Source organism: Trachemys scripta, chromosome 2 (assembly GCF_013100865.1).
Source record: "Trachemys scripta elegans isolate TJP31775 chromosome 2, CAS_Tse_1.0, whole genome shotgun sequence".
In the NCBI taxonomy this organism is placed as follows: domain Eukaryota; kingdom Metazoa; phylum Chordata; order Testudines; family Emydidae; genus Trachemys; species Trachemys scripta.
In genome coordinates this window covers 178,120,463-178,147,738 of record NC_048299.1, presented here as the reverse complement: position 1 = coordinate 178,147,738, position 27,276 = coordinate 178,120,463, and the positions used below count along the sequence as shown (strand labels likewise).

The 27,276-nt window shown below is 40.0% G+C and overlaps 1 protein-coding gene across 2 annotated transcripts in view; it reads right to left on the bottom strand.

The window, feature by feature from the left end:
* Nucleotides 1-27,276, bottom strand: part of CDKAL1 (CDK5 regulatory subunit associated protein 1 like 1) — a 759,057-nt gene that overhangs the window by 170,100 nt on the left and 561,681 nt on the right. For both annotated transcript variants that reach the window (XM_034762410.1, XM_034762409.1), the window contains exons 14-15: nucleotides 16,983-17,066; nucleotides 12,709-12,873 (exon numbers count right to left, since the gene is read on the bottom strand). In XM_034762410.1, coding sequence (XP_034618301.1) covers nucleotides 12,709-12,873; nucleotides 16,983-17,066 — 249 coding nt within the window. The remainder of the gene's footprint in view (nucleotides 1-12,708; nucleotides 12,874-16,982; nucleotides 17,067-27,276) is intronic.

The following is a 27,276-nucleotide window of genomic DNA, read 5'->3' as shown; positions in this document are numbered from 1 at the left end:
AGAACATGACCTCTATTTATAATCAGCAGGGAACAAGAGTAACACATTAAATAAAGCTGATTAATACATGTAAAAGCAGTAACCAGCTGGATGCCTTGCACTGCACTAGATTGTGGTGCAGAAAGAGCGAGACAGCACAAGAGCGAATGAGCAAACAGAAGAATGTTATTTACCACTCAATGCAAACGTTTTTGAATATTGTATCGATTTTTAGTAAATATAATGCAACTCACTGAATAACCATTTTATACAGCAAGAAAAGAAATTTCCCTTTTATTTATTTTTTTAAGTTGTGCTGAAAACCAACCATTCTTGGGCAGTGAGACATGTAAAGAAATTTTTGCCAAATTTAAGTCTAATGCGGCAACAGTGATATATTTTTCTTGGAGTCCGAACCGGCAGTTTGTAACCTATCCAAGCTGATAAAATTAACAGATTTGAGTGCTAGTCGCAGCCAAAGAATATCAGACTTGGAGGGAAAAGGGAATGGAGAAAAGAAGTTCAGAGTCAGTAGAGATGAGTGGGAAATGAAACTCCTCATTCATTATAGGTGAGCAGCTTTGCTTAGCTCTATAGCAATGGGGTCTATCAAATTTCTCATCAGCTTTTTGAACAATCTATTCTACCATAGTCACAAGCAAACTTCATTAATGTGGAGTTAAGTTTCCAATAATCTATTATGGGAATGTGATATTTTCTCATAAAACAAACTTTTGAAAGCCTGCATATTCCAAACTAAGGTTCCGCTTTATAAAAAAAATTCTCACAACATAATGAAATGTAAGCACACAGTTGGGTGACCCAAACAACCTTTTATGCTACATTTGTAGTACTAGCTTGCGCACAACCAGAAATTTTAAGATAATATTATATATCCATTATAGATCCTGTGAACAGATAATAATTTGGCTTCCAGGACTACATCCCTCGCTGCTTGTCCAATTTAAAATGTTACCAATTACTGGGAACAATCAGACCAAATTAATAGACCTCAGTTAGCATCCACAAAAGGAGAGAAAATGAGGAACAGAAAGTTAAAAAGAAGAAAAAACCCTCACAGGGATAAATTACCCACCCATCTTCTCTGCAAGATTAAAACCCATGTTAGACTACAATCTTAAAAAAAATCTATTTACGATTGGTAGGATTTATACCTTCTTAACTATTTTTAAAATTAAGCTGTCTTTTTTTTCTACATATTGTATTCTTCCACTTAGGGCTAAGAGGTATTGTCTCTGATTTGTCCTTTCTGTTTTCCTTTTATCCATCTCCCTCACCTTCCTATCCCTCTCTCCAGCTATTAGTTGAGGGGTCCCTTCCTGCCACAAAAAAAGGAAAGCAACTCAATCTGCTTTATTTATTATTTTATTTATTTACTCATAAATAAACAAATCAAAGACAACATAGAAATGGATTCCTCTACCTCCTTCCACACCTTACAACACACTTTTCTGATTTATAATCTGACTGTGATGGGGTGGACTAGGCTCAAAGGCCCCCTGCTGAAGGCCTCAGGGTTCTGCCACACCCATCCCAGGGAAGGAGCAGTGGAGAGGTCCTGCAAGCAGGCTAGAGTGGCTGCTGGGAAAGCAGCCAATCAGGGCACAGAAGGGCCATATAAAAGGAGCTGCAGAGGACTAGTCAGTTGGTGTTTGGAACAGGAGAAGAAAGGACTGCAGGCCTGGCTACCTGGAAGAGCAGCACGGCTACAGATGGTTTGCTAGCAGTGACTGGGGGAGCACTGAGGGAGCTCCTGGCTGGTTACTGGGACTGAGTAGGGACTGAGACTGGGAATGGCTGTAGGAAGATAGTGTCTCTAGGGAAGAAGCCCTGGGAATACAACCTCATACCAGAGCTGGATTACTTAAAGACTAAAGCCCAGGGGAGACTAGAGAGAGACAGGCCCCAGTGGACTCTATACCCCGGAAGGGGGTTGTGTGGGTTAACATACAGATAGAGTGATGCGGCTGGAATGCTGTGTCACTGACAAACTGGCCTGAGAACCACCAAAAGGGGTCACCAGAACTAAAGACCGCAGACACACCCAGCCAGAAGGGGGCACTCGTGAGATGTGGGTGCCAACCCTTTTACACTGACATATATAACAGAAAGGTCTTTGCTGTAGGATTTCTTTTGGATGCACTCTCTATTTATTCAGGTAAGCCTCAGTTTTACCAGGTTCCATGTGCTCTTAGGCTTCCATCTCTGACCATGGCTATTTTCTTCCAAATCTTCCTGATCAGATTCTATCCTCAGGTCCTTCAGAGATCTCTGTCTCCTTGATGCTACATAAGAAAATGCTATGTTTTTGTAGAAATAAAGCATGGCATAAAGGGGAAGCCCCCTCTCCCCCAATGATTTCCTATAGTAGCCCTAGAGTCCTAACTTAGTTCCTTCCTTTTCTTCAAGGTGAGGTAAGAGAGGTCCTGATAAAATGTTATATTTTTGCCCCTGGACAGTGAAATGGGTCCACTCTGTTTCTGACAATCTTCAGTGGAGGTAGAGTTTTGTTAGCTCTATCGATTAGTATAAGAGAATTCTCATCCTTTCTTCTCTCTCTATATAGGGTTTCTACAGATTATTTTAGATTCTCCATCTTTGTTCTCTGGGACTCTCCTTGTTTCAAAACTTTTCTGTGTTACAAAAATGATATCTGACCAGATTCTATTTCAGTTTCCTGGTCAGACAGTTCTTGCATGTCTCTTTTCAAGGCCTTGTGTACATTTAAAAAGATTTGTCAGTATAGACATACTCCTAGAATTATACACCCTTAATAGAGGTGCAGCTCATGGCACCAAAACAGTTCTTTTTCAAGTCTAGCTTATACCAGTTCCTTGAGTGAAATATGTTATTCCAGCAAAAGGGCTTTTTTGCTGGCATAACTGTATCTACACTAGGGCTTTTGCTGGCATAGCAATGTCAGTCAGGGTGTGTTTCCCCCCTCCCTCCCCCGCTCCCACACACTCCTAACCTATGCCAGTAAAACTTTCTAGTATAGACCAACCCTAAGTCTTTGAAGGAAGTCTCCAGTTCAGATTTTAGAGATCTATTTATTTCATTTCTGCTTTAAATCACTTTAGTAGAGAGTGTATTTTTTTCCATCTCCATTTTATTTTGCCTGTGAGGCAGCACTTTCTCCCTAAAATCAGAGACTCCCCTTTAAGCAATGCTTTGTTGATTGTTCTTTTTGGCAGCCTATAAACAAGGCTTTTCTGTTTGCTGACAGCAGAGATCAGATTTAGTTAAGTTTAAGGGTCACCTTTTGCTAGTGACTAGAAAAAACATCTCTGCTGACTGTGAGAGTGAAGCTCTTCTAGAGTTTAGAGAGACAGCCTGAGGTGAAATGTCACCAGATCCCATGAAAGAAACAGACAAAGACAGATTGACTGACTGATCAACCACTGGGGAGGCTCATTCCCCGGGTCTCTCTTCTGGCTGCTACTCGCTTCTCCCAAAGATCCCTTTTTATTTTTAAAAGTCTTAACCTAGGGAACAAGCTGAGAATTATGAAATGAGAAACATTATAAATATGGCAAAACTAGTTCACACAAAGGGTAATAAAACATGTGGAACAAGTTACCATAGACAGCAATTGAAACAGTGTATAAATTAGCTGACTGAAGAGATATCTAAATCTATATCAAGAGGAAGGGGAACTGAGGCATATTAAGAAAACCAGAGTTATGATAAACCCAAAATCAGCATGCTTATACATTCAGATAATTTCTACAGAAAAAGACTATTTTTTTCTTTCTACATTTTGTCATATGATGAAACTTTCCCACCAAAGGGATCTCAGGCTCAGCGGATCTGGGTATAGTGATACATTCAACTATGACTGACAGCCTTGCCCTTAACTTCTCCCTGAGACCATTAACACTGTTCTTTACAATTATAAATTCCTCAGCTTGCAGCTTAACTGTTTCACTTGTCCTCCTCATGACACAGAGCTTGTGTAAACAAATGGAATCATTTTGTAGTGCCTAAGTCTTAACTCATCCTATTTGAATTTCTAACAACAGAGCAGTTCTCTTGCAGGTACTTGTTTTCTTACGGGTGCTCTGGTTTAGGTTAATCCTTAAGTAGGAACCTTGTATGTTCCTTTGGTATTTTTTTATGCTGAAAAGCCCCTAGAGAGTGTAAGCAGGCTGACAGATCTATGACAAGATTTAACCCACACTTACTTAATGCAATTTAATGACGCACATGAAATGTTACTTAAAAAGTAAATAAAATTTGGACCATTGTCATACAGTTATGATGCTTATTGCTGATAGTTATTTTATTTATTAAGCAGTGACAGTAAACTCAGTATGCACAGCAATAACATGGGCAACAATTCAGCAAAGCATTTAAGGACATGGTTAGGTCAACCTCTATTCTTCACGTCATTTAAGCACATGGCTATGCTTGCTTAAGTGCTCTTTTGAATAAGGACGCACATTAAATGCGTAAGTAAGTGCTTTGCTGAATCAGGTCCTATGTACCTACATGTAGGCATATCATGTCTATAGCTTTACATCATATTTTTATCTTTTATGAAACTCAACAGACCTAATCACTAATTGTAGAATTAAGATACACATTTTCATTATCTGACTTAAAAAAAAAAAAAAAGATTGCAGGCAATAATTCATGACAAGTTTGCTTGGATCTAGAAAACAATTTACAACATTTTTTTTAAATGCCCAAAGCATGTATACATTTTGCTAGATTTATTAGGACCCTGATTCAGCAAAGTCCTTAAGCATATGCTTAAGTCCCAGTGATTTTTAACTCGATTTAGGCACTTGCTTACGGCCTTTGCTGAAATGGCACCTAAATCTGGCACAATGAGATATAAATTCCCATCATGGTTATATCCCCTTCTGGCCAACTTTCTACTGCTGGACCAGAGAGTACACCAGTCTAAACCAGGAGAAATCTGGAAAGGATTTCATCATCATAGTTTACTTGTTTGAAACTAATCTTCCTATGAATCACTATAACTGTACACTTGTCAGTGGCTCTTACTGAAAATTCTACTTTTAAGGCAAAATTTTGGTCCAGATAAACAACAGCTGTGCAGTGCCTTAGAATACAACACATCTACTACAGTCCCTAGATCTGTTCACTTGGAGGTTGGGCATTCTTAAGTTCAGAGCCCTTGATTCGGAGGCTCACTTCCTCCCTTTTTCCAACAGAGTCTGAGGTGGTTGAACTTCAGGGCATTTTGCCAGGCCCATCTATTCACTCAGGCTTTTTCTAAGAGGGTGGGATTTGACAGGGAGGGTAACTGTGAGAGGAAGCTTTTATTATCCTTAACCAAAATGTATTCAACTTATGTATACATGAGATGTATCTTTATACATTTTTTTTTTTAAAAGCAACAAAAACAGCTGGGTGAAATATTCCTTCAAACTTTGCTTATGAATTGGCAAAAATATTTACTAAATTAGGAACATTTTATGATAGTTAAATCTTTAGGAAAGTTTGTGTGAAATTTTTGCATTACCTCTTTGAAGTTTAAACATGGTTGATGGTGACTGGTCACAACTTACATGACACTGACTTTGGTTCCCTGATTGCCTGAGTTTCACCCGTTTGTCAAGTGGGGCAGTAGAAGCCATTTTGGCTAATTCTGCATTGTAGTTTGAGTGTTCTCTATGAGCTAATCATAGAAAACTGCTGGAGGTTATGCAGCAGGCAGGGAACGGGCTTCTATTTCTTCTTCCCATGAGAGCAGTCCAGCTCCACTCCAAACAGTTTCACACAGTCATCTATACTCTGCTCTGTTTGAGGTTTCTCCCATCATGCAATTTATATGCAGTTTTTCTGTGTTCAGGCTGGTTTGCAGCTTGCTTTTAGATGTAACTTTGCATTCTGAGGTTTTCAATTGTAAAAAAAATATTCTTTGTCATATTGTTTGCTCTTAATGTGTACAGTTTTGAAATATTCTTCTGTTTTTAGTAGAAAGAGGGAGTATTGCTGGAAACAATAAAATCTTTCAAAACAGTAATATTTTTGGTGACTATAACAGTCAACAGTGACTATAACACTAAATAATGCTTATGGTACACTATGGAGAACATATTCACTTTGCTACTGCACTGTAATATCCTTAACCATCAATCACCACTGTCATGGCCCTAAGTCAGCACTCCATCCTATTCAGCAAAGCACTATGCACATGCTTAACTTTAAGGCATGTACTGAAGTCTCACTGACTTATTTGGGAGTTAAGCATATGCTTAAGTGCTTCACTGATATGGGACCTATATCCTTACTCACTCCTCTTGCTCCAGACTGCCTATATTTACATTTAAATTCAGATGATTCTTCAAATGGCTGCCATCTTGAAAACCTGCTCCATCCCAACAGACAGTGAAAGGATGAGAAGAGAAATTTGCAATGAGAGGACCACTGACAGAAGCAGAAGAGGGCCCAATACTGGTGACACTGTATGTAGATCTACTTCAAATCCCCTAGGTATCTCAGCTGCTTGCATTGCCAGCTGCAAGATACTGGCTTCTAACTACAAGAGCTTCTGGCTGTCTAAGAGACAGTTATGCTGAGTGACAGCAGTCTGATGGCTCATAAAAGAACCATCTGGCAGCTGGTTACCATCTTACAGCTGCCAACTCCTTGGAACCTCAAAACTGGCTCAGCCTGTTTGTGTGTGGAAGGGGTTGGGCAGGGAGGAGGGAAGAGGGCTGTAAGTTTAAATTTTTGTACAAGCATCATTTAAAATTTTTCCTCCATCCTACATACTGTTAATTTGTTGTAACTGTGGAAAAGCTAATAAAAATGCATGAGTTTTGCATTTCCTCTTTCAAAAACTGGTACAGTCTAGTGTAGCCAACTCACCTCATTTTATTGCAACTGTAGAGATTTTGAGGTGTTTTTTTATGTGTCTGATGAAAACATGATGAAAAGCTGTCCACCCATGAATTTTCTCTTATTCAATATGGTGATTATCTCCTATTACTGTCAATGGGGCTGAAGCCAGCAAGATGGCTGCCAGGTCCCTACAGTCTTGTTGCATGTGAAAGTGAGGCTGCCCTTAATAAAGTGAGCTACAACCTCCCACTGTTTTCACTGAGACTGAAGGCAAGTCACAGGCAAAATGACTGCCACAGGAGGCTAGACAGGACACAGGGAATTGTGAGGAGCAGAAGAGACACTGAAAGGTGGATGGGGAGGAAGGGCAGTGGGGAGGCAGATTCAGGGGAATAGGATAAAGTGGGATGTGGGGAGGAACGAAAAGACAGTTACCTTTTCTGTAACTGGTGTTCTTCGAGATGTGTTGCTCATGTCTATTCCACAATAGGTGTGCGTGCTCGCCACGTGCATTGGTGCCGGAAGTATTTTCCCTAGCAGTACCTGTAGGAGAGCGCCTCAGTGACCCCTGGAGTGGTGCCTCCATGGCGTGGTATAAGGGGCGTTGCACGCTCCCCCACCCTCAGTTCCTTCTTATCATACAACTCCAACACAGGGGAAGGAGGGAGGGATGCGGAATAGACATGAGCAACACATCTCGAAGCACAACAGTTATGGAAAAAGTAACTGTCTTTTCTTCTTCGAGTGATTGTTCATGTGTATTCCACAATAGGTAATTCCAAGCTATATCTGTTGGAGGTGGGTAGGTGTTAACAGACTCTCGCAACAGAGTACCCTGCTGAACCAGGCGGCATCCCTGATTTGGGAGATGACCGCACAGTGCAAGGTCAACGTGTGAACTGAAGACCACGTGGCAGCCTTGCAAATGTCCTGAATGGGGACATGGGCTAAAAAGGCAGCCGACGAGGCCTGCGCCCTAGTCAAGTGCGCCTTCACAATTGGTGGCGAAGGGATTCCTGCCAGGTCATAACAGGTACGGATGCACGAAGTGATCCGGTTGGAGAGCCGCTGAGTGGAGATCGGCCGACCTTTCATGCGCTCGGCCAAGGTGATGAACAGTTGCGAGGACTTTCTGAACGTCTTAGTCCGCTCCAGGTAGAAAGACAGAGCCCATCTCACATCCAGCGTGGAGATGGTGCTCCTCACTGGATGCATGGGGCTTGGGGCAGAGGACCGGCAGAAAAGTGTCCTGACCCATGTGATAGACTGAGACCACCTTCGGGAGGAACAAAGGGTGTGGGCGGAGCTGGACCTTATCCTTAAGAAACACCGTGTATGGGGGCTCGGAGGTGAGTTATGTCCCACCGACTCCTTCCTCGGAGGTCTGGAGAGGGAGGACGATGGTCCTTCTGAGGCTCCGGCCACCGAGCGAGCCCCCACTAGGGGCTGTGTTGGGGGCCACGGTCCCCATTGGTAACATTGGGCCAGCCAAAGGGCCCGGTGCCACTGCACCTGCTGTGGCACCAGCAGAGCCAGTTGTTCGGCCGGGCTGGAGGACTGGTACCATTGGTAGCAGTTGCTCCGCAATCGGCTCTGACGGGCGGACCCACGACAGTGAGATGCTGGCAATCGATGCCCAGGGCTCCGGAGAGGGTGCCGTGGTGGGGTCCTGGAGCGGGACGCTGAACGGGAATGACATCGACGTCTGTGCCATGACTGGCTGTGATAAACCCCTCTGAGACGATGTAACTTCTGCCTCAGTCCCATCGGTGTTCGCTCCTCGAGGTGGAGCGGTGCTGAGAGTCTCGGTTGGACTGAACCCAACCAGACAGTCTGGGGGGCATCAAGGGCGATGCACATGGACTTTACCCTGACCGGTCGCTGGGCGGAGAACGGTGCCGGGAATGTTCCCTCGACCAAGATCGGTACCGAGTCGGGGGCGACTGCAGAGATCACAGTGGCAGCTTGCCTCTGGAGCGCGGGGCCGACATCGGTGGTGCTCCTGGTACCGGCATGGACATAGCATCCTGGGCTGCCTGCAGGGCCTCTGGCGTGGAGGGCATCCGGACTTCCGGGGAGGCCTGCTCCGAATGGGCTGGACTACTCCGCTCGACTTGAGTCAGAGGCCTAGAGGCCAGTGGGCATTGAGGACTGCCCGACATTGGTCTAGTCTCTGTCCTGGGTTTATTCTGGGCCATGGCAAAGAAGGCCTCTTTCTAGCCTTCTTGGCATGCCCCGTGGATGGGGAGCGGTGCCGACTAGTCGATGGTACCAAAGGGTTGCCACACACCAACACCGTGGTGCCTGGTGCCAACTTGGAGCGGTGTGCTGGAGCTGAGGTCATCGCCGACTCCATCAGAATAGCCTGGAGCCTAATGTCCCTTCTCTCTTGGTCCAAGGCTTAAACGACTTGCAAATCTTGCAGCAATCGCTGAGATGGGTTTCCCCCAAACAGCGCAGACAGTTCGTGTGCGGATCACTCAGTGGCATAGATTGCCTACAAGTGTCGCACGACTTAAAAAAACCGAAACTAACTAAACAACTAACTAACTATAGGTACCATACACTGAACGAACAAGCAGTTTTGGAGACGAGCTACAGCAAAGCTGGAACAGAGCAGTTCCGAAGCACCTTCACTGGCGGCAAGAAGGAACTGAGGGTTGGGGGAGCGCGCAGCGCCCCTTATACCGCGCCATGGAGGCACCACTCCAGGGGTCGCTGAGGCGCTCCCCTCCGGGTACTGCTAGGGGAAAAACTTCTGGCACTGGTGCACGAGGCAAGCATGCACACCTATTGTGGAATACATATGAGCAATCACTTGAAGAAGAAGAAAGGGTTGTGGCGGGGGGGGGAGGGGTCCGGAGCAGGGAGAAGTAGAGCCAGCATGGGTGGGGTGCGAGGCCCAGTCTCGGGAGCCAAAAAGTTTGGGTGGGAAGTCCTGCTTCTGGCAGAAGGCTAAACCAAGCCCACATTGTTTTTACTGTGACATTATCACTTATATGAATAAGTTTTTGCATTGAAACACTGTCAATTTTGGAATATTACAAGTACTTACAACACTTCTTTTTAAAAAATATTTAATTGAAGAGACATTACATAATACTGTGCGCCCCGAGGAGGCTGGTTACTGGTCAACTGCCCATTAGCCAACATTGATGAGTTATTTCATACTTATCTGTGAATGTCATCTGTTCTTTTATTGCAGTACTACATAAACATAAGCAGAAGCATATTTCTCTTCTGCTGTTGCATACAATGTACAATGTTCATTTTTGTCTAAGACCCCCTCCTGACATACTCATCCACATGCTGTTCAGCTAAATTCAGAAAGCAGGAATTAATGTAAAGTTCTTTAATTTAAATAAATAAATAAATATATCTCTAACTCATCAACCCTAAAAAAATTATAAATTCTATATGTGAGTGTGAGTCATGATACATTAAGTAGGTCAGTGGTTCTCAAGCTATTTACCATCCCATCTTTCTTTTATCAAAGAAAATAAACTAGAAGGGGAGAGAATCAAAACAATAATAAGAAATGAATGGCTGTTCCTCTATCTTAGGGTCAAGGAAAGGGTAAGTGGAGTCTCCATGTCAGCAGCCAGAGAGAGCTGTCCATATTTGTGTGCATTAAAGGCTGATTTTTCAACCAGAAATTAACACAGACTTTGGCAGAAAAGTAGAGGAGAGTTGAGACAAAAGATGCACTAAAAACATGACCTGATTTAAAAAACAAAACAAAAAACCCTCATGATTTTGGGGGTCAATCTCATGATTTTTGATCTCTTGAGGTTGGCAGTACAGCAGAGCCCTGTTCCACTTCCAGAGGCAGAATCAGAATATATATTTTCCAAGATGTGTCCATCCCCCCAATCTGTTGTGTGCATACATATGAATATAACATATTATAAATGTAAAGAGCAACACACAATCAAACATACATCTCCCTGTTTTCTTTCCATAAGCCAAAGACATCAAAGATGGCTGCCATGCAGTTTTTGCACAAAAATTCTGAGCTAGAATTGGTTTTCTCAAGCTGATCTGTGGGGGAAAAAACTGTTCCTCAAATTTTTGCCAAACGTCCAACCCTAATAATAACTATTAAGAGTATCTTTTCTTCCAAGTAAAAGCAATAAAGGAAAAACAAACAAACAAACACCAGAGTGCCATCCAATGTATTTCCTAGCAGAGTATGTAAAGAAAGTACCAGAATCATCTGAGTATTAGAGAAACATCTGTTAGTGGGAAATGCTGAAACTAACTACAGGAAGTATAAAATGACTGAAGCCTGGTTCAAAACCGTCAGATTTAGCTTTCCACTATTGAAGATGACACAGGTAGCTACAGTTCTAGGTCCTGCCGTCTTTTCTTAACATGTCCAATAAAGAAACTATAAGTAATATGACACCTTAAAGGAACAAACTCAATTAGCCAAAAAAGTTATGAAAGCCATTTAGGGTTTCATATCCCTGTTGTTGCCTTGCATTTGGACAGTACAGGCGCTGGTCAAATGGCAGTAGCACATCACTTGAGAACTTTGCACCTTGCCTGTATCTCCGCAGTTGTTTTGAAACCACTTGAATCATGTTGGTTCTAATAATTTTTTTCTCTCTCTTTTAACATATAAAATATCAGTCAGCATTCAAGTCTGCTCATTCCCATGCTACAAACTTTTGGCAGCACACACTCAGCTTAATGACAGCTCTGGTTCTGTTCCAGTGGATTATTTTTAAAAAACGTGATGAAAAAACCAGCTGTGTTTAAGTAGTTAAGTCCAATCAGACACTTTGAGATTTTGGCTGCTTACTCCCTTAACAGTCCTATGCCAGGCCAAAAACCAAAACCCCAACACACACACACACACACACACACACACACACACTCTGTGCAGTTATTACTTATGTTTCATGATGTGTCAAAAACATTACTGCACGTACAGATTTATTACACTGTTGTACTGTGTTTCCACAGCCAAACCTCTTCAAGATATCATTCTAACTTATCTGAGCATTAGTCCACGTGTCCAATTTAAAACAACCATCTCACACTGTAACAATGACTGAAATGTTTTTTCTTATTAATAATTGTCTACAATTTACTGTAAAAAGGAAAAAGCAGCAAGGTGACTAAATAAATCGTCAGGTATCTTTCTTCCATACACTAAACTAGTGCTACATATATTTTTGGAGCTCCTAACAATTCTGCTGGAGAAAGGACATCAAATGATGCCTAGAAATGTGATACACATTCTCATTTCACACTCCATCAGCTTTTACAACAGGAGCTCCATGACATGTAAGAGAACACTTGGTAAACTGCCATATTTGCCAAGGTATAAAATACAGGATAAAGTTACTTTTAAAAAAAGAAAAAAAAGTTTTATGTTCTCTGCATGACTAAATCAGCTGTCTAGCTTCGACCAAATATGTTAGAAATATACAATACTTCTCTCCACTGGTGGAATCTGAACCTCTGGAAAGATGTACATTGAGGTATTTTAATACAGGCTTAAAATTAATGTATTCTATATTACAAATATTTTGGTAAAGAAAAATATACAACTCTTTCCTAAAGTTTACTAGGTTAGAGATATACTAGATTATATAAATCACTGGTGTTGAATCTTTTCCCTGCTAATAATTTCTTTCCTCATGTTACATCCTGAAACAAGAAACAAGTTTATTATTGTCTTTACGGGCAAAAAAATAAAGCTATGGGCATTAGCAAAAACATCTTTTAAATTCAGATTTCAAACTGTCAGAAGATTAAAACTTCATACATACATAAAAAGGGAACTATAAATGAAAACAGAAACAGAGCCTGGAATCATTATTCTTGAACAGCTGCTGTTTTACTGGTGTAGTAAAGCAGAAAATGTCTTTTACTCACCTCTGTTATACCGGAAACCTCTCCTTTTGCTAGCGGTCTGGTGATGGATGGAGTGAACACATTGGCATCTGACACTGGCCGCCCCTTCATAAAATGTTTCCCTGCTTCATAAATGTCCACTTCTACCATTTTACCCATGAATTCAGGATCCTTTGGCACGAGAACCTTTAAAAGAAATTGTTCAGATGGTACAGACATTTCCTATGTTGAATGTCTTATGACTCAAGTCACCACAGATTTCATTCAGAAAGCAGAATTTTGGTGAAAGGTCAGTGTGAAACCTGAAAAACTCAAATCTCATTCACCTGCATGCTCTACTTCCCCCTAAAAAACATCTCTGTTTGGTAATATCTCCCATTTGTACTCCCAAAGAGCTATTCAGCATTAGGTCTGCTCTTTTTAACTATGCTTAACTGCCTGAGTAATACCTTTGGCAGACAAAAGAGGTGGGTGTGAGCTGCAAAATTTAGATCAGGAATCAAATCCAAACACCTCCGAAGGTTACTTGCCCAAGAAAACAGCTTTCTGTTTTCATCTCTTTAATTACATGATAACCTACTGGTTCTTCAGCTGTAAGATCTTCATGGCATAAACAATGTCCATATGTGTTTATACAGAGCCTCACCCGTATCTTAATTGTGGCCTCTTGGGGTACGCCTACACTTCAACATAAGCCCAGGGTTTGCACTCAGACTCAGGCTTACCCCCCGCTTCCATCTTCACACAAATTGCACTAACTCAGGGCTCAGACCCAGGTTCCCAGGACCCCATGGAGGTGGAGGGTCTGAGCTTCAGTCAAGCCAGGACCCAGCAGTCAAGCCCTCTTGCTTTGCAGTGTAGGCGTAGCCCCACTGGACTCATGCTCTGCAAGTCTGCCAAAAGAATTCCACAATCCCATTGGTCAACTTTCTTTGTCCTCTGGACAGTCAAGTTTGGTGGACAATCAAGTTTTCCCACAAAGGGCTAGAGCAGCCACATTTTGGGAGGGTGCTAGAAAGTTTCAGATATGGGTGATTGGATTCGGGCCTACATAATCCAGTGTAGACTCTGGAGCCCCAGGCTCCTGAGTTCAGCAGCTCTTAACCTGTAGACACTCAAGCCCTAGGTTAAGAAACTCAGGGCCTGCAAGTTTGAGTTCTACTAACCTTGGGCTTACACTGCAGTGTAGACATCCCATGATTCTTTTCTTAAGAGTCTTTAGTGAGGGACCTTGTCAAAGGCTTTCTGAAAGTCCAAATACACTATATCCATTGGATCACCCTTGTCCACATGTTTGTTGACCCCTCAAAGAATATTAACAGATTGGTGAGGCATGATTTCAAAAGCCATCATGATGACTCTTCCCCAACATATTGTGTTTATCTAGGAGTATGATAATTCTGCTTTTTACTATAGTTTCAACCAATTTGCCTGGTACTGAAGTTAGACTTATGGGCCTATAATTACCAGGATTGCCTCTGTAGCCTTTTTTATTTAAAAAAAATTGCCATCAATTAGTTATTCACCAGTCATCTGGTACAGAGGCGGATTTAAGTGATAAGTTACATACCACAATTCGTAATTCTGCAATTTCAGATTTGAGTTCCTTCAGAACTCTTGGGTGAATACCATCTAGTCTGGTGACTTATTACTGTTTAATCTATCAATTTGTTCCAAAACTTCCTCTATTGACACCTGAATCTGGGTCATTTCCTCAGAAATGTCACATAATAAGACTGGCTCAGGTGTGAGAATTTCCCTCACATCATCTGCAGTGAAAACTGAATCAAAGAATTCATTTAGCTTCTCTACAATGGCCTGGTCTTTCTTGAGTACTTCTATAGCACCTCAATCATCCAGTGACCCCACTTAATTGTTTGGCAGGCTTCCTGCTTCTTATGCATTTAAAAATGATGTGTGTACATAGTGTGTATTGAGAATTATGGATATATACTGGACTTATGACTAAAGTGTATTTAAACCAGGCATATCAAGGGGAGTTAGTAAACAGGTCTGCCCTAGATCTAGGTATACAAAGCTATTAAGCCAGGAGTCGGCAACCTTTCAGAAGTGGTGTGCCGAGTCTTCATTTATTCGCTCTAATTTAAGGTTTTGCGTGCCAGTAATACGTTTTAACGTTTTTAGAAGGTCTCTTTCTATAAGTCTATAATATATAACTAAACTATTGTTGTATAAAGTAAATAAGGTTTTTAAGATGTTTAAGAAGCTTTATTTAAAATTAAATTAAAATGCAAAACTCCCCAGACCGGTGGCCAAGACCCGGGCAGTGTGAGTGCCACTGAAAATCACTTGCGTGCCGTCTTTGGCACGCATGCTATAGGTTGCCTACCCCTGTATTAAGCTAACAAGTGGGAGAGGAGACAGCTTTCAAAATGGAAAAGAAACTTTCTCTGGGCTATAAAAACAGAGGGTCTGAACTTTAAGTCATAAGCAATTGAATCAACTAATTGTATACAATATAACTGTATTATAAAAGCATATTCTATGAAAGCCCGTGACAAACTGATATTATTTTAAAATGTATGTATTAACACTACATAAGGAATTACATTGATTACATTGATTATTAGGCTTTACAGTCTGTATTCAAACAAAGGAAGAAAAAGGTGTCTCTCATACAGGAGGGAATGGCAAAGCTATTTACCAATCTTCTATGTGCATTAAGCATGGTGGAATCAAAACTATGGAAGTCCATTTACAAACAAGGGGATGGGAATCCCGCACAAAGGAAACAGCAGCATGAGGTCATCCTGCCTCTTGCAAAAAGGTAATTGAACTTTGGAAGATATGAGAAAGACAGAAGCCATCTTTGGTATCCATCATTAGACAGACACAAGGGAACAGAGTTCTTGCAAGCTGAGAAAGATGGATAATTCAACTAAAGGGGGACTGAAGTCTATGGAAACTGAATGAGAAACTTTCTTAGGCAAAGATCTTTCACCTATGAAGGTAAGAGAAACCAGTCCCTTATGCTTCTGTGGAAGGTCCTGACTGAAAGAAAGTTACCCATGGGTGGCCAAAAGGAAGATTGGCAAGAAATCTACCTTGAACAAAGACTGCAGCTTGTTAAGTCAAGTCTTAGCCACTAGAAAGCATTTTACTTGTATCTCTATCTTCTTTCCTTATATTCGAACACCTATATTTTGTTATTGAATGTGTTTTATTTTTACTATAAACCATCTCAGTGCTGTGCTTGAAGGGAAGGTTGTATTCCCCCCCCCCTTAAGTTAATAAGCTGTAATGTGCTTTTGTCTCTTTGAAGCAGCAATGAACCTTATTATTTCTCTGAATGGTCCAAGTGAGGGCTGGACACTTCAGGACACATGGTTTGGGGGAAATTCAGGACTGGGAGCGTGTTAGGATCAGCCTGCTGGTTGTAAGCAGGGCTGGTGAAAATCAGTGGGGCTGTAGACAGGCTGCTAGGGTTAGAGCTGCAAGCCAGGGCTATCTAGTACACAGACACTCAGGGTGTGACCTGCATGCTGATAGGCTTGCTGTGAGAATCCCAGGCTGGGAGCTACAGCAGCAAAGCACTGTAAGGCACCCAAGGTCAAGTGGTGACACAATGCTGAAAGAGATCTACCATACACTATGCAGAAAATTAGACAGGTGCTTGCAACTTTATATGGCAGTAAAAGAAAGGAATACTAGCTTAGTTTTTGAAAGAAAAAAAAAAGTTAAGTGAAATACACACAATTGCAAGAAAACTAAATTAACCCTTAATGTCTGGGGGCAAATTATCTGCAACTAAGTAATGCTGATAATTTTGTGAGGCAGGTATTGTAGTTCAGAAGGATTGTGTTCTACGTGGAAGGATTTCATTTGCAAACAAATACTTAAAAACAAATTGCATATATTTAAGATTGAAGTGCTATGAGGCTAAACATGAGAGGCAAAAGCTCCTTCTGAATCAAGATCTTTCTTGCCTTTTTTCTATTCTTTTTTTAACAAAGACTTTGCCAAATTGCAGTGTCCAGAAGTGCTATCTGAAAGTTTACTGAAAATCATCATTTTTTAATGTGTATCCATGTACACAAATATCCATTATGTATTTTTTAATTCATTTATGGTATTTTCACAGCTACAAAACACCACGATGCAGACTCTCCCATTAATGAGTCTAGACAGTTGTACCCCTCTTGGCAGGCAACATTTTTTCCTTTGCCTGTCTTTTGAACTGTAACACTTTTACTGTTGGCCTTGTTTAGGGAGATTACCAGAAAGTAAAAAGAAAATTATTGAGATTTTAATTTTGTATATTTATTTTACAGTACCTGCTCGTAGAATTGATTGTGAGCAACATAAAACTGGGAATCAAAAGATTCTTCTGTTACCAGAACTCTCTGTCTCTCACCAACCTGGAAAATAGAAAGGTAAAGAGATGAGTCTGAGAGTAAAACCCATAAAATACTACCTGAAGGAGGATGCCTACAGAAACTTCCTTTTGAATTTAACAGAATGCCTTTGGTTAAATTAGCAGCTAAAACAAGAAAATAAAATAAATTAAACTGCCTGTAAGATAATATTGACCATTTGATTACATGAAATTAACATAGTTTGAAATTGCATGGTGTAATATACACGTTGTTCAAATGTGAAACTTCAACGCAAAAAGTCAATCTGATTTTTTCACTCATTATGAATAGGGTGTCAGAAATCAAAATATTTTAGACATACACCTTTGTCCACAACCCCACAAAAGCAAACAAAGCCCCAGCATCTTTCTGTATTATTTGCAATAATTTGTAAAAATGAGCTAGACACAAGCTGCTGCCAGATCCAAATTTGTTGAAATTTCATAATGTTACAATGAAATAGTAATAACCATCTGTGAGTGATGAGGAACTGTGATGCTGTGGAAAACCTCCAGATATAGAAGGATAAAACAAGTCCATTCACCTTTCACATTTTTCAGAACACTTTAACCACATTTTCTACCCAAGACAGTGTGTAAACAAAAATGGTTTATTCCTTCACAGCCCATCTTCCTCCTCCCTCCGCAGCGATATCACAATGCTGTATTTGTGACATCATATTTGTTCCCATGGCAACAGGTGTAGTCATCACAGTTTTTCACTCCTGGATTAAGAAGACTGACTATGAGGAGGAAATATTTTAACAAAACACACAGATTCAATAACATTCAAGGGAGCATAATCACTGGGAAAAAAAGCTATAACATAGTTATTATCGCCAAACATGGCCCGTTGTGAATAATATCTTTTAAAAGGCACCAAATCATATTTTATGACATTGCCAAAAAGTTGAGCATGGGGAGCCAAGTGTATTTAGAGATAGGCCTGAGTAATCAAGTATAAATCAAGACCTGAATTTTCTCAAAGTTCAGAGGTGTTTGAATGAGTGGTTTTGGTTTGATGCATTCTTATGCTGCCTTAAGAAGTTTAGATCTGGACTTTTCCCTAGCTCAGGGATATTCTTATCCACAATTTTTGCTTGGGCCAATTGTAGCTGAACGTTTTATCTGAACGTAGACTGGATTTTTTCTGACTTGTTTGACAAATGAATTCTTCAAATTACTGCTTTTCAGCAAACTGAATTTATTTATTGCTTTTATTCTTATCCCCCATTTTGAGACTCATCAACATGTCCTAGCTTTTAAGCATTTAGTATATGTAAACAAAGCTCCATTAAAGACCACTTGTCACTTAAAGAAAGAAAAATCACTTCCACCACATCCTGAGACATGGCTGTTGCATAGAAACTGTGAGGTCCTTCTATGAAACAATCACTCTGAGAAAGCTAGACAGACCCAGATAAACCGATTGAATTTACACAGTTCAAGTAGTAAGTAGTGAAGAAAAAACACACTAACCATAATTTTTGGATCTTCTTTAAAAATTATTAGAAATAATCATGGATTAAGAGCTGGTAGAGACTAGGATAGAGAGACTCCTACAGGGAGAAAACTGTGCTTGTTTGCCCACATTTTAATGTTTGAGAGTTATTTATAACACAGTTTAAGCATCTATCAATGGTTCTCAGGGAATTCTGTAATTACAAATAATGATAGAATTAAAGTTTTAGTAAAACAGATCTAATGTAACAATACTATGTCCCCAAATTTTCCATGCTATTTTTCTCTCAGTGTAACAATTATCCAATTCAAATCCCCAGAAGGGTTTTGCAAGTGCACGTCTAAAGGCCACAGTCAGCTTTCTACTTACATAAGAACAGCCATATTGGATCAGACCAAAGGTCCATCTAGCCCAGTAGCCTGTCTTCCAACAGCGAGCAATGCCAGGTGCCCCAGAGGGAATGAACAGAACAGGCAATCATCAAGTGATCCATCCTGTCGCCTGTTCCCAGCTTCTGGCAAACAGAGGCTAGGGACAACATGCCTGCCCATCCTGGCTAATAGCCATTGATGGACCTATCCTCCATGAATTTATCTAGTTCTTTTTTGAACCCTGTTATAGTCTTGGCCTTCACAACATCCTCTGGCAAAGAGTTCCACAGGTTGAGTGTGCATTGTGTGAAGAAATACTTCCTTTTGTTTGTTTTAAACCTGCTGCCTACTAATTTCATTGGGTGACCTCTAATTCTTGTGTTATGAGAAGGAGTAAATAACACTTCCTTATTTACTTTCTCCACACCAGTCATGATTTTATAGACCTCTATCAAATACCCCCTTAGTCATCTATGAAAAGTCCCAATCTTATTAATCTCTCCTCATACAGAAGCTGTTCCATGCCCTGAATCAGTTTTCTTGCCCTTTTCTATACCTTTTCCAATTAGAATATATCCTTTTTGAGATGGGGCGACCACATCTGCACACAGTATTCAAGATGTGGACATACCATGGGTTTACACAGAGGCAATATGATATTTTCTGTCTTGTTTATCTATCGCTTTCTTAATGATTCCCAATATTTCTGTTCGCTTTTTGACTGCTACTGCACACTGAGTGGATATTTTCAGAGAACTATCCACAATGACTCGAAGATCTCTCTTGAGTGGTAACAACTAATTAAGATCCCATCATTTTATGTGTGTAGTTGGGATTATGTTTTCCAGTGTGCTTTACTTTGCCATTATCAACATTGAATTTCATCTGCCATTTTGTTCCCCAGTCACCCAGTTTTTGAGATCCCTTTGTAGCTCTTCGCAGTCTGCTTTGCACTTAACTATCTTGAGTAGTTTTGTATCATCTGGAAATTTTGCCACCTCGCTGTTTACCCATTTCTCCAGATCAGTATTAGTATGTTGAATAGTACAGACAGACCCCTGGGGGACACCACTATTTACCTCTCTCCATTATGAAAACTGATAATTTATTCCTACCCTTTGTTTCCTATCTTTTAACCAGTTGCTGATCCATGGGAGGACCTTCCCTCTTATCTCATGACAGGTTACTTCACTGAAGAGCCTTTGGTGAGGGACCTTGTCAAAGGCTTTCTGAAAATCTAAGTACACTATATCCACTGTATTCCCCCTTGTCCACATGTTTGTTGACCCCCTCAAAGAATTCTAGTAGATTGGTGAGGCATGATTTCCCTTTACAAAAACCATGTTGAACATTATTTGTTGGGGAAGAGTCATCTATGTGTCTGACAATTCTGTTCTTTACTATAGTTTCAACCTGTTTGCCCAGTACTGAAGTTAGGCTTACCGGCCTGTAATTGACGGGATCACCTCTGGCGCTCTTTTTAAAAATTGGCGTCACATTAGCTATCCTCCAGTCATTTGGTACATAAGCTGTTGTTTCCGTGAAATTTCTGGCAATGAGTTTTAAAGCCCCATGGGAATCCAGAATGGGTTTGCAGTACTTCAGCAGGAAGTGGGCCCATGGTAATCTTTTTGCGAAGAGTGGGAGGAAGCTTCAGACCAGCAGTACTCATTTTTGGGTGCAACACTTTGCCATTGTATGGCACTGAAGAAGGTCAAAAATGACCAGTCACTCATGTCCTGACATTGTACTGCAATGTTTACCAACATCATAACTTACTGTCAAAATATACCAATTCATCACCACAGCAACATCAACCCACTCCAACTTTTGTTGGGTATTGGCAGTTCTAGTCCAATTGCTTAACGTTCTCTATACTATCTCACATATGTCAGGTGGTTTAGTAAGCATTCCGTTTCCTTGGGTCCAAGACATGGCTGAGCTGGAGGAGTTCCAACTGGAGCCATATAAATGCTGCTTCTGGGACCCTCTTATCATACCTCGAGGCAGTGGGGTGGACAGGTGCAGTGTAAAAAGGACAGCAACGGAAGAGAAATTGGACAAGAGACTGCAGTCAAAGGATAACATATGTGAATAACATCAGCCCAAAGGAAAGCCAAAGCCTTCAGGATGGCAGCTGTTGTTTGAGTGGGCGATTTCTTGGGAATAAATGCAGAGGAATGAAGGAACTGAAAGTCATCTTTGTTGCTGTAATTAAGAATGTCTGTGCTAACAGATAAATCAACTTAAAAAGTTATAAGGCAGAGTTAGAAATTGTTAGTTGGAGGGGGGAAAAGCATCACTATTCATATGTGAAAAAGAATTGTAGAGAACACAAAGTTTTTGATCATTTAGTAGAGAACACAATGGTTTTGGTCATTTGAAATAAGCCGTGGCTTTTTCATACATGCATTGCCAGCTATTCTGACCAAGGCCATCAGGAGCATACCTGGGCACAATGAACATAGGCCCCTTTGATCCACGGAGTAGTCATAGAATTAATACGTTCAAAATTCTAGTGAACATGGGGAAAAGAGGAGAAAATACAAAGTTGTATTTAATCAATTATGTTGCTGGGCATATGGGAACTACAACATTACATGGTCACATATAATTTTAAGACAGAAAATGAGCACAGTGTATTCCAATTATAATAAAGGAGAAATATACATAGGCAGAATGTAGCTAGCAAAACTGAAATTTGTGCAACATACTGTGAATACTCAATTTTACCTCTTCTTTGAAAGATTTAAATATGTGGATAACAAGCCAGAAGTCATAACAGTCATCTTTGCTGCCTTTTCACATATGTACCCATAAATGAAAACTAGTATATTTATTATTGTTTTTCTCCTCTTGTCTATTTTCAAAAGTATATGTGAAAGCTGACTTCTGGAGTCTAGAAAATGACTCTGCAACTTACTCAGGAACAATTCTTACCCAAAATTTGGAACTAAATGGAGGTCTGCCCTGAAGTTTTGGCTTAGAAAGACTTCAGGAATCTTACTGGAGCAGGATTTCACTGTTTCCTGCAGATAGTTTGAAAAATAGCAACAGCAGCAGCAGTAGACCTGCCGGATCATCTTGTGTGGGACAAATGCTAATTTCTCAGTTACACTGTATGCACAGAGAGTTCAACAAGCACTACTGCTCCATCCCCTCCTACACACAACAGTTGCCAGGCAGTTTATAAATCTCATAACAGGTAACCAAATTATTTCAACAAACATATATCATTTTTGTTCATCCTACAATAAATTGTGACACAATTTTGTAACTCAGCTTTTCCTTTTTTGAATATCATAAAATGCAATTTTTTCAGCTGACTGATTTTCTAAAATGAATAAATGGTGGGAAATGTCAAACATCTTTTTTGGCTTTAGTCAGATTAGTTTTTATCAAAGCTGCTTGGAATATGTTAAATACAAGGTTCTGACCTTAAACTATGAAATAATATTTCTAGTGTCACTGCAAAAGACTGACCCGATATACCCCTTTAGACTAATTACTGCAGTGTAATGTCACCAATGAACCACTGTAATTACACTTGGGGGAAAAAGTATGGTCCTATTCTTATTTAGTTAATGAAAATTATAACCTTTCCATTTTGATTAATCACTCACAACAACCAGAGCATGTGATGCATGCTCTTCAGGGAATACAGTAATTTTTCTGACTGTTTATGCATTCTTCTTTTCTCAGGCACACGCAAAGCTGCGCTTTTTTGGGGGTGGGGATGCTTACATAGCCTCTCTTGGGCTAAAAGTAGTTTTTAGAAAGGTTTTAAGAACACCTGCATTTCTGTATGTTGTACAATGCTGTCATAAAACAAGGCCTTATAATGTAAGGCAAAGTAAGCTATTGATAGCTATCTCCAGTGCCTTACACTGACAAAATCTTGGTAGGGTTTAATCCAATTTCCACTGAAGTCAGTGAATGTCTCGCTCAACAGAAATTCTAACACAAGCTTTTGTTGTGCTAACAGAGTATTCTGATAAATAGATGCAAGAATATTTTTAGCCCTCTTTACCAAAAAGCCTAAACTAATTTAAGCAACAGATAGTTTAGAATGCCCCATCTTTTCAGTGTAAATTGTTCTAATGTCTCAATATTTAAATCATTAATAAACATTTTAATAACAATGTTAATGAAAAGGAGCATTCTTATGTCCCATCCCCTAACTCCTTTTTTCAAATTATTGCATCTACTTCGTAGGGGCCAAAATTATCTTTAGCAAGTAGAGACCAAATTTCTCAGGAACTATAATTAAGCATTTTGTAGTATTCATTTAAGCATCTTAGCTGCTCACTCTTCCCATTACAGTGGGTGGGGGGCCAGGTGACAAGAGAGAGCACAAGTGTGTGCACAAAGCTATGAGGAATGAAGGCAACATGTCAAAGATTTCTTAACAATTTCTCTCCATAGAAATATGTGACCAAACATACTAAGTTCCTTTTTCCTTCAGTTCACGTTTCCCCCACACTCTCTCTATTGCCATCCTCTGTTTTCTGCAATCCAATGCTGCTTATCCAGTTTGTACAACATCAACTTCTCCATTTATAAAGCTGGAGCCAGAACCTCCGACAGAGACCATCAGTGTTTTCTCTGGGGCTTGTCAACACACAATTTTTGTACTGTTTCAACTATCCCAGTTTGAAAGTGGAATAGGTCAAGTGGTGCAATACCCAGCGTGGATGCAATTATATTAGTATAAAGATTATATCAGCATAAAGAGGCTTTAAAGAAGTAAAACTAATACCATATTAGAACTCTTATAAGATGACCTCCGTCTTGCTGGGATGAAGATGTGGGGAAGGTGTTATCAATGCTGGCCACTTCCAGATGGCAGAATGGATGGATTTCCCCTTTGTTGTTTTCTACATTATATTTGTATGATAAATTATATTTGCATATCACCAAAATATTAACCCCACATAGGGCTTTGCATCTTCAGAATCATGCAAACATTAACCTATTAATTCTAGCAACACCTCTATGATCCATTTTACAACTGAAGAAACAGAGATTAAGTGAAACTTCCAAGGCCTCACAGTGAACAAGTGTTAGAATCAAGACCACAACTCAGGAGTTTCCTAGTCCCATAAATAGTCCTCTAGAGCATGCTGCCTTATGTACAAAACCAACAATTTAATTATTTAGGAAAACAGACTACCAACCTTTTACACAGAGAATGAAAGCTGTATTTTGAAACAAATTTCATGCTTTTAAAAAACAAAACAGAGACACTGGACACTACTGAGCTTACCAAACTAATTAGATCATTTTGGCAGCTTAGCTCCAGCACTGCAAATACTGCCATTTTATGCTTTACATCAATCAGTGATTTTTCCTTACTTACATTTTTCAGGTTGTTTGCTATTTTGATAAGAGCTTTGGGCACAGTCAAGGTACCAGCTCTCATTAGGACGAGCTAGAATCCCAAGCACAAAGCAGTCAGACTTTACCAAGCTTTCACATTTTATTTCATTGTAAATTCAAATGAACAAAAATGACATGCTTAGGATCCAAAAATAAGGCACTTTTAGACTAGCTTTATTAGACTGATCAGCCTCTAAATGTTAAATTGCAATGATTTTATTTTCCGTGATGTGTATATAAACTGTACACACATGCTACACATACTATGCTTCTTACAGCTACACTATTTAAGAGTTTAAAACAGGTCTATACAACAGATACACATAGTATAAACCTCCATCTTTCAACCCTTTGCCAGCCTGGCTTGAGGATGAGCAAGCAGGAAGGATTAGGTATAAGTTAAAGACAGCCAGCTCTAATAGTATCTAATTAGCACAACAAAAGAAAGTGCCTCAGTCGTTCAGCAGTGGGCAATGCATCTCATTAAACACAACTGAACAATAATTATTTGGTCCCCTTATGAATACTTTTGGCACAGCTACCAGAGAGAGAGAGAGAGAGAGAGAGAGCGAGCACGCGCGCGATGGAGCTGGAGCTAGAGCTAGACTGCTTTCTTGGCCCAGTACTCAAGCTTCAGGGTAAATAGCCTGCTTCTATTATTGTGCACCTGCATCTGACTGCTTCATTCTGATTTGGTCTCCTGCTGTGAAAATGTAGCTTCTTCAAGCACATACAAGCCCTGCCATGCACTTCACATGAAAATTATATTCAGAGATGTCAGCAGTGACCTAAAAACGACAACTGGTCCTCAAAGTAACTGCTTCCTTTTAAATTCTGTAAGTTTATGTTTTGCTCTCTTTCCTTTTCATTGCTCCTCTGTTCTAAAAGGGAATCAGAATTTTAGTTTATTTTTATATCAGTTCTGTCAAATTATATTTTCAAGTCTGATTAACCACATAAGAAATTATCATATGAAAAAAAGTCCTCAGAGATGTGGAATTTACTCCAGTCTGTCTTGTTTGGCTCGCTCCGTTGTAAGCCCAGCCTATGTGGGTAAAGGTCAGAACTGGGAAGCAGGAGATCTGGGTTCTGTTCCCAGCTCTGCCACTGACTTGCTGTGGGATTTTGGGTAGATTAGATATCCTCTCCACACCTCAGTTTCCACATGTGTAAAGGTGGATCATAATATTTCTATAGCTCAGAGAGTATAGTGAATACTAACTCATGAAGGTTGTTACAGAAATACAAAGTATTATGTTTAGAATTAATGTTTAGAACATCCACTCTCTGACTCCTCAGCCACTGCTTTAATGTAATTGTGATTAAAACCACTAAACCTAATTTCTTCATGTCATCCAACAAAAGACACCAAACCATGTACAAATCTCTAAAGAGGAAGTATACATGAAAGAAAAGATGTTAGGTGTTATGTTATGTAGGTGTCTTGTGGTCCTACATTTCTTCCCCCCTGCCTTCATGCTTGAAATTTGGATCCATGATTCACAAACAGAAACATCAGACATGGAAAAGGTGTGCACTGGTAAATGGGTTGCCTCTGGGGAAGTGTCAGTTTTGTGATAAAAAATAAGTATAGGAAACCTTCCATTTCTGGTGATTTCCAGGGACTTAAGATGGAGTTTTAAATGAATCCTTGTAAAATATTAGCAAATTACACCCATACTCCAACTTCACATGCATTCCAGCTGTATGGTGAACACAGATTTTCTTTTGTGGGATCTTTCAATCTTTTTTTAAAAAAACTCTGACCTCTGGTGAAATGAGCCTACCAAGCTTAGAGATATTTCAGTCTTTTAAAACGCTATATCCCTTTAACTTCCCCTTATTAAAATATTGAAAACTACTCACGTTCATGGCTAGTATTAGTGAATGCAATTCTTTAAGATGTGCTACATATTCTAGAGGTGATGTAAGTACTATATGATGTTGCAGTTGCTAAAGCAACTATGTACAGTCTTGTTTTATTGAATTCTTTTGTTAATAGCTTCACAAACACAAAAAAGTTGGTAGACAAAATCTTAGGTATCTTCATTTTAGCAAATTCCACGTTTTGCATCGGGGCAAGGTTCTCATACTAAAGCATTGTTTATACTATGTAAATAAACCAATGTCTACACTGAAGCCACTGAAGCTGTGCCACTGTCACGTAGACATAGCCAGCCTTAGTGTAGACACAGCTTCAGTGCATCAGAGACAGGAAAACACGCTGGTTAGCTTTCAAATGATGGAAAGCAGGGAAAGCGCAAAGTTCTGGGGAGGCTAGATAGGAGAATGCATAGATCACAATAATGGAGCACCTTCTTTCTATTGACATAAGAAAAGAGGCACCCTGAATCAGTAAACAATAGTTTGATGCGATGAAAGGGTAGAAAAATTATATCTCCATTTTAGGTGAAAATTCTGACTGCCCATGGAGAAGAGAGGAACAGAGCAAAATGGATAACATGGAAAGAAAAACTTTTTTTTAAAGGCAAAATATGCTGATAATCCATTTATTCAGCATATTAAAAGCTGGAAAATTACCACTGAATAAAATTAACATCAACTAATTTCTCCAATAAGTATTTTAATGACTTTAAAAATAGAAAATTGCAACACTGCCTGAAAGAGTTAAAATGTATAAATATTTATCAGCCTTCTTTTCAAAAGGATAAGTAGAACTCCCTTTGAATACATGAATCCAAGACTGCTAATACAAACATCAGAACATGGTCAGAGGGTGATAATGTTAATGAAGATATGGTAATATGATTTTCTTTTATTTTAAAGGCAGCTTATAGATGATCAAAAATTAGACACTGGAGGTTCCCCCCCACCCCTTTCCTAAGGTATGTTAAGACTTTAGAACAGTTGATGCTTTTGGAGGCATATGGTTGAATGACAGGAATATCATCAAGGGCTTACAGGGGGACCAAAGCGAAAGATTCATTAAAAGTGATAAATGTGATATGACGGTTTAATGTTTTTTTGCAACAGCACATTCA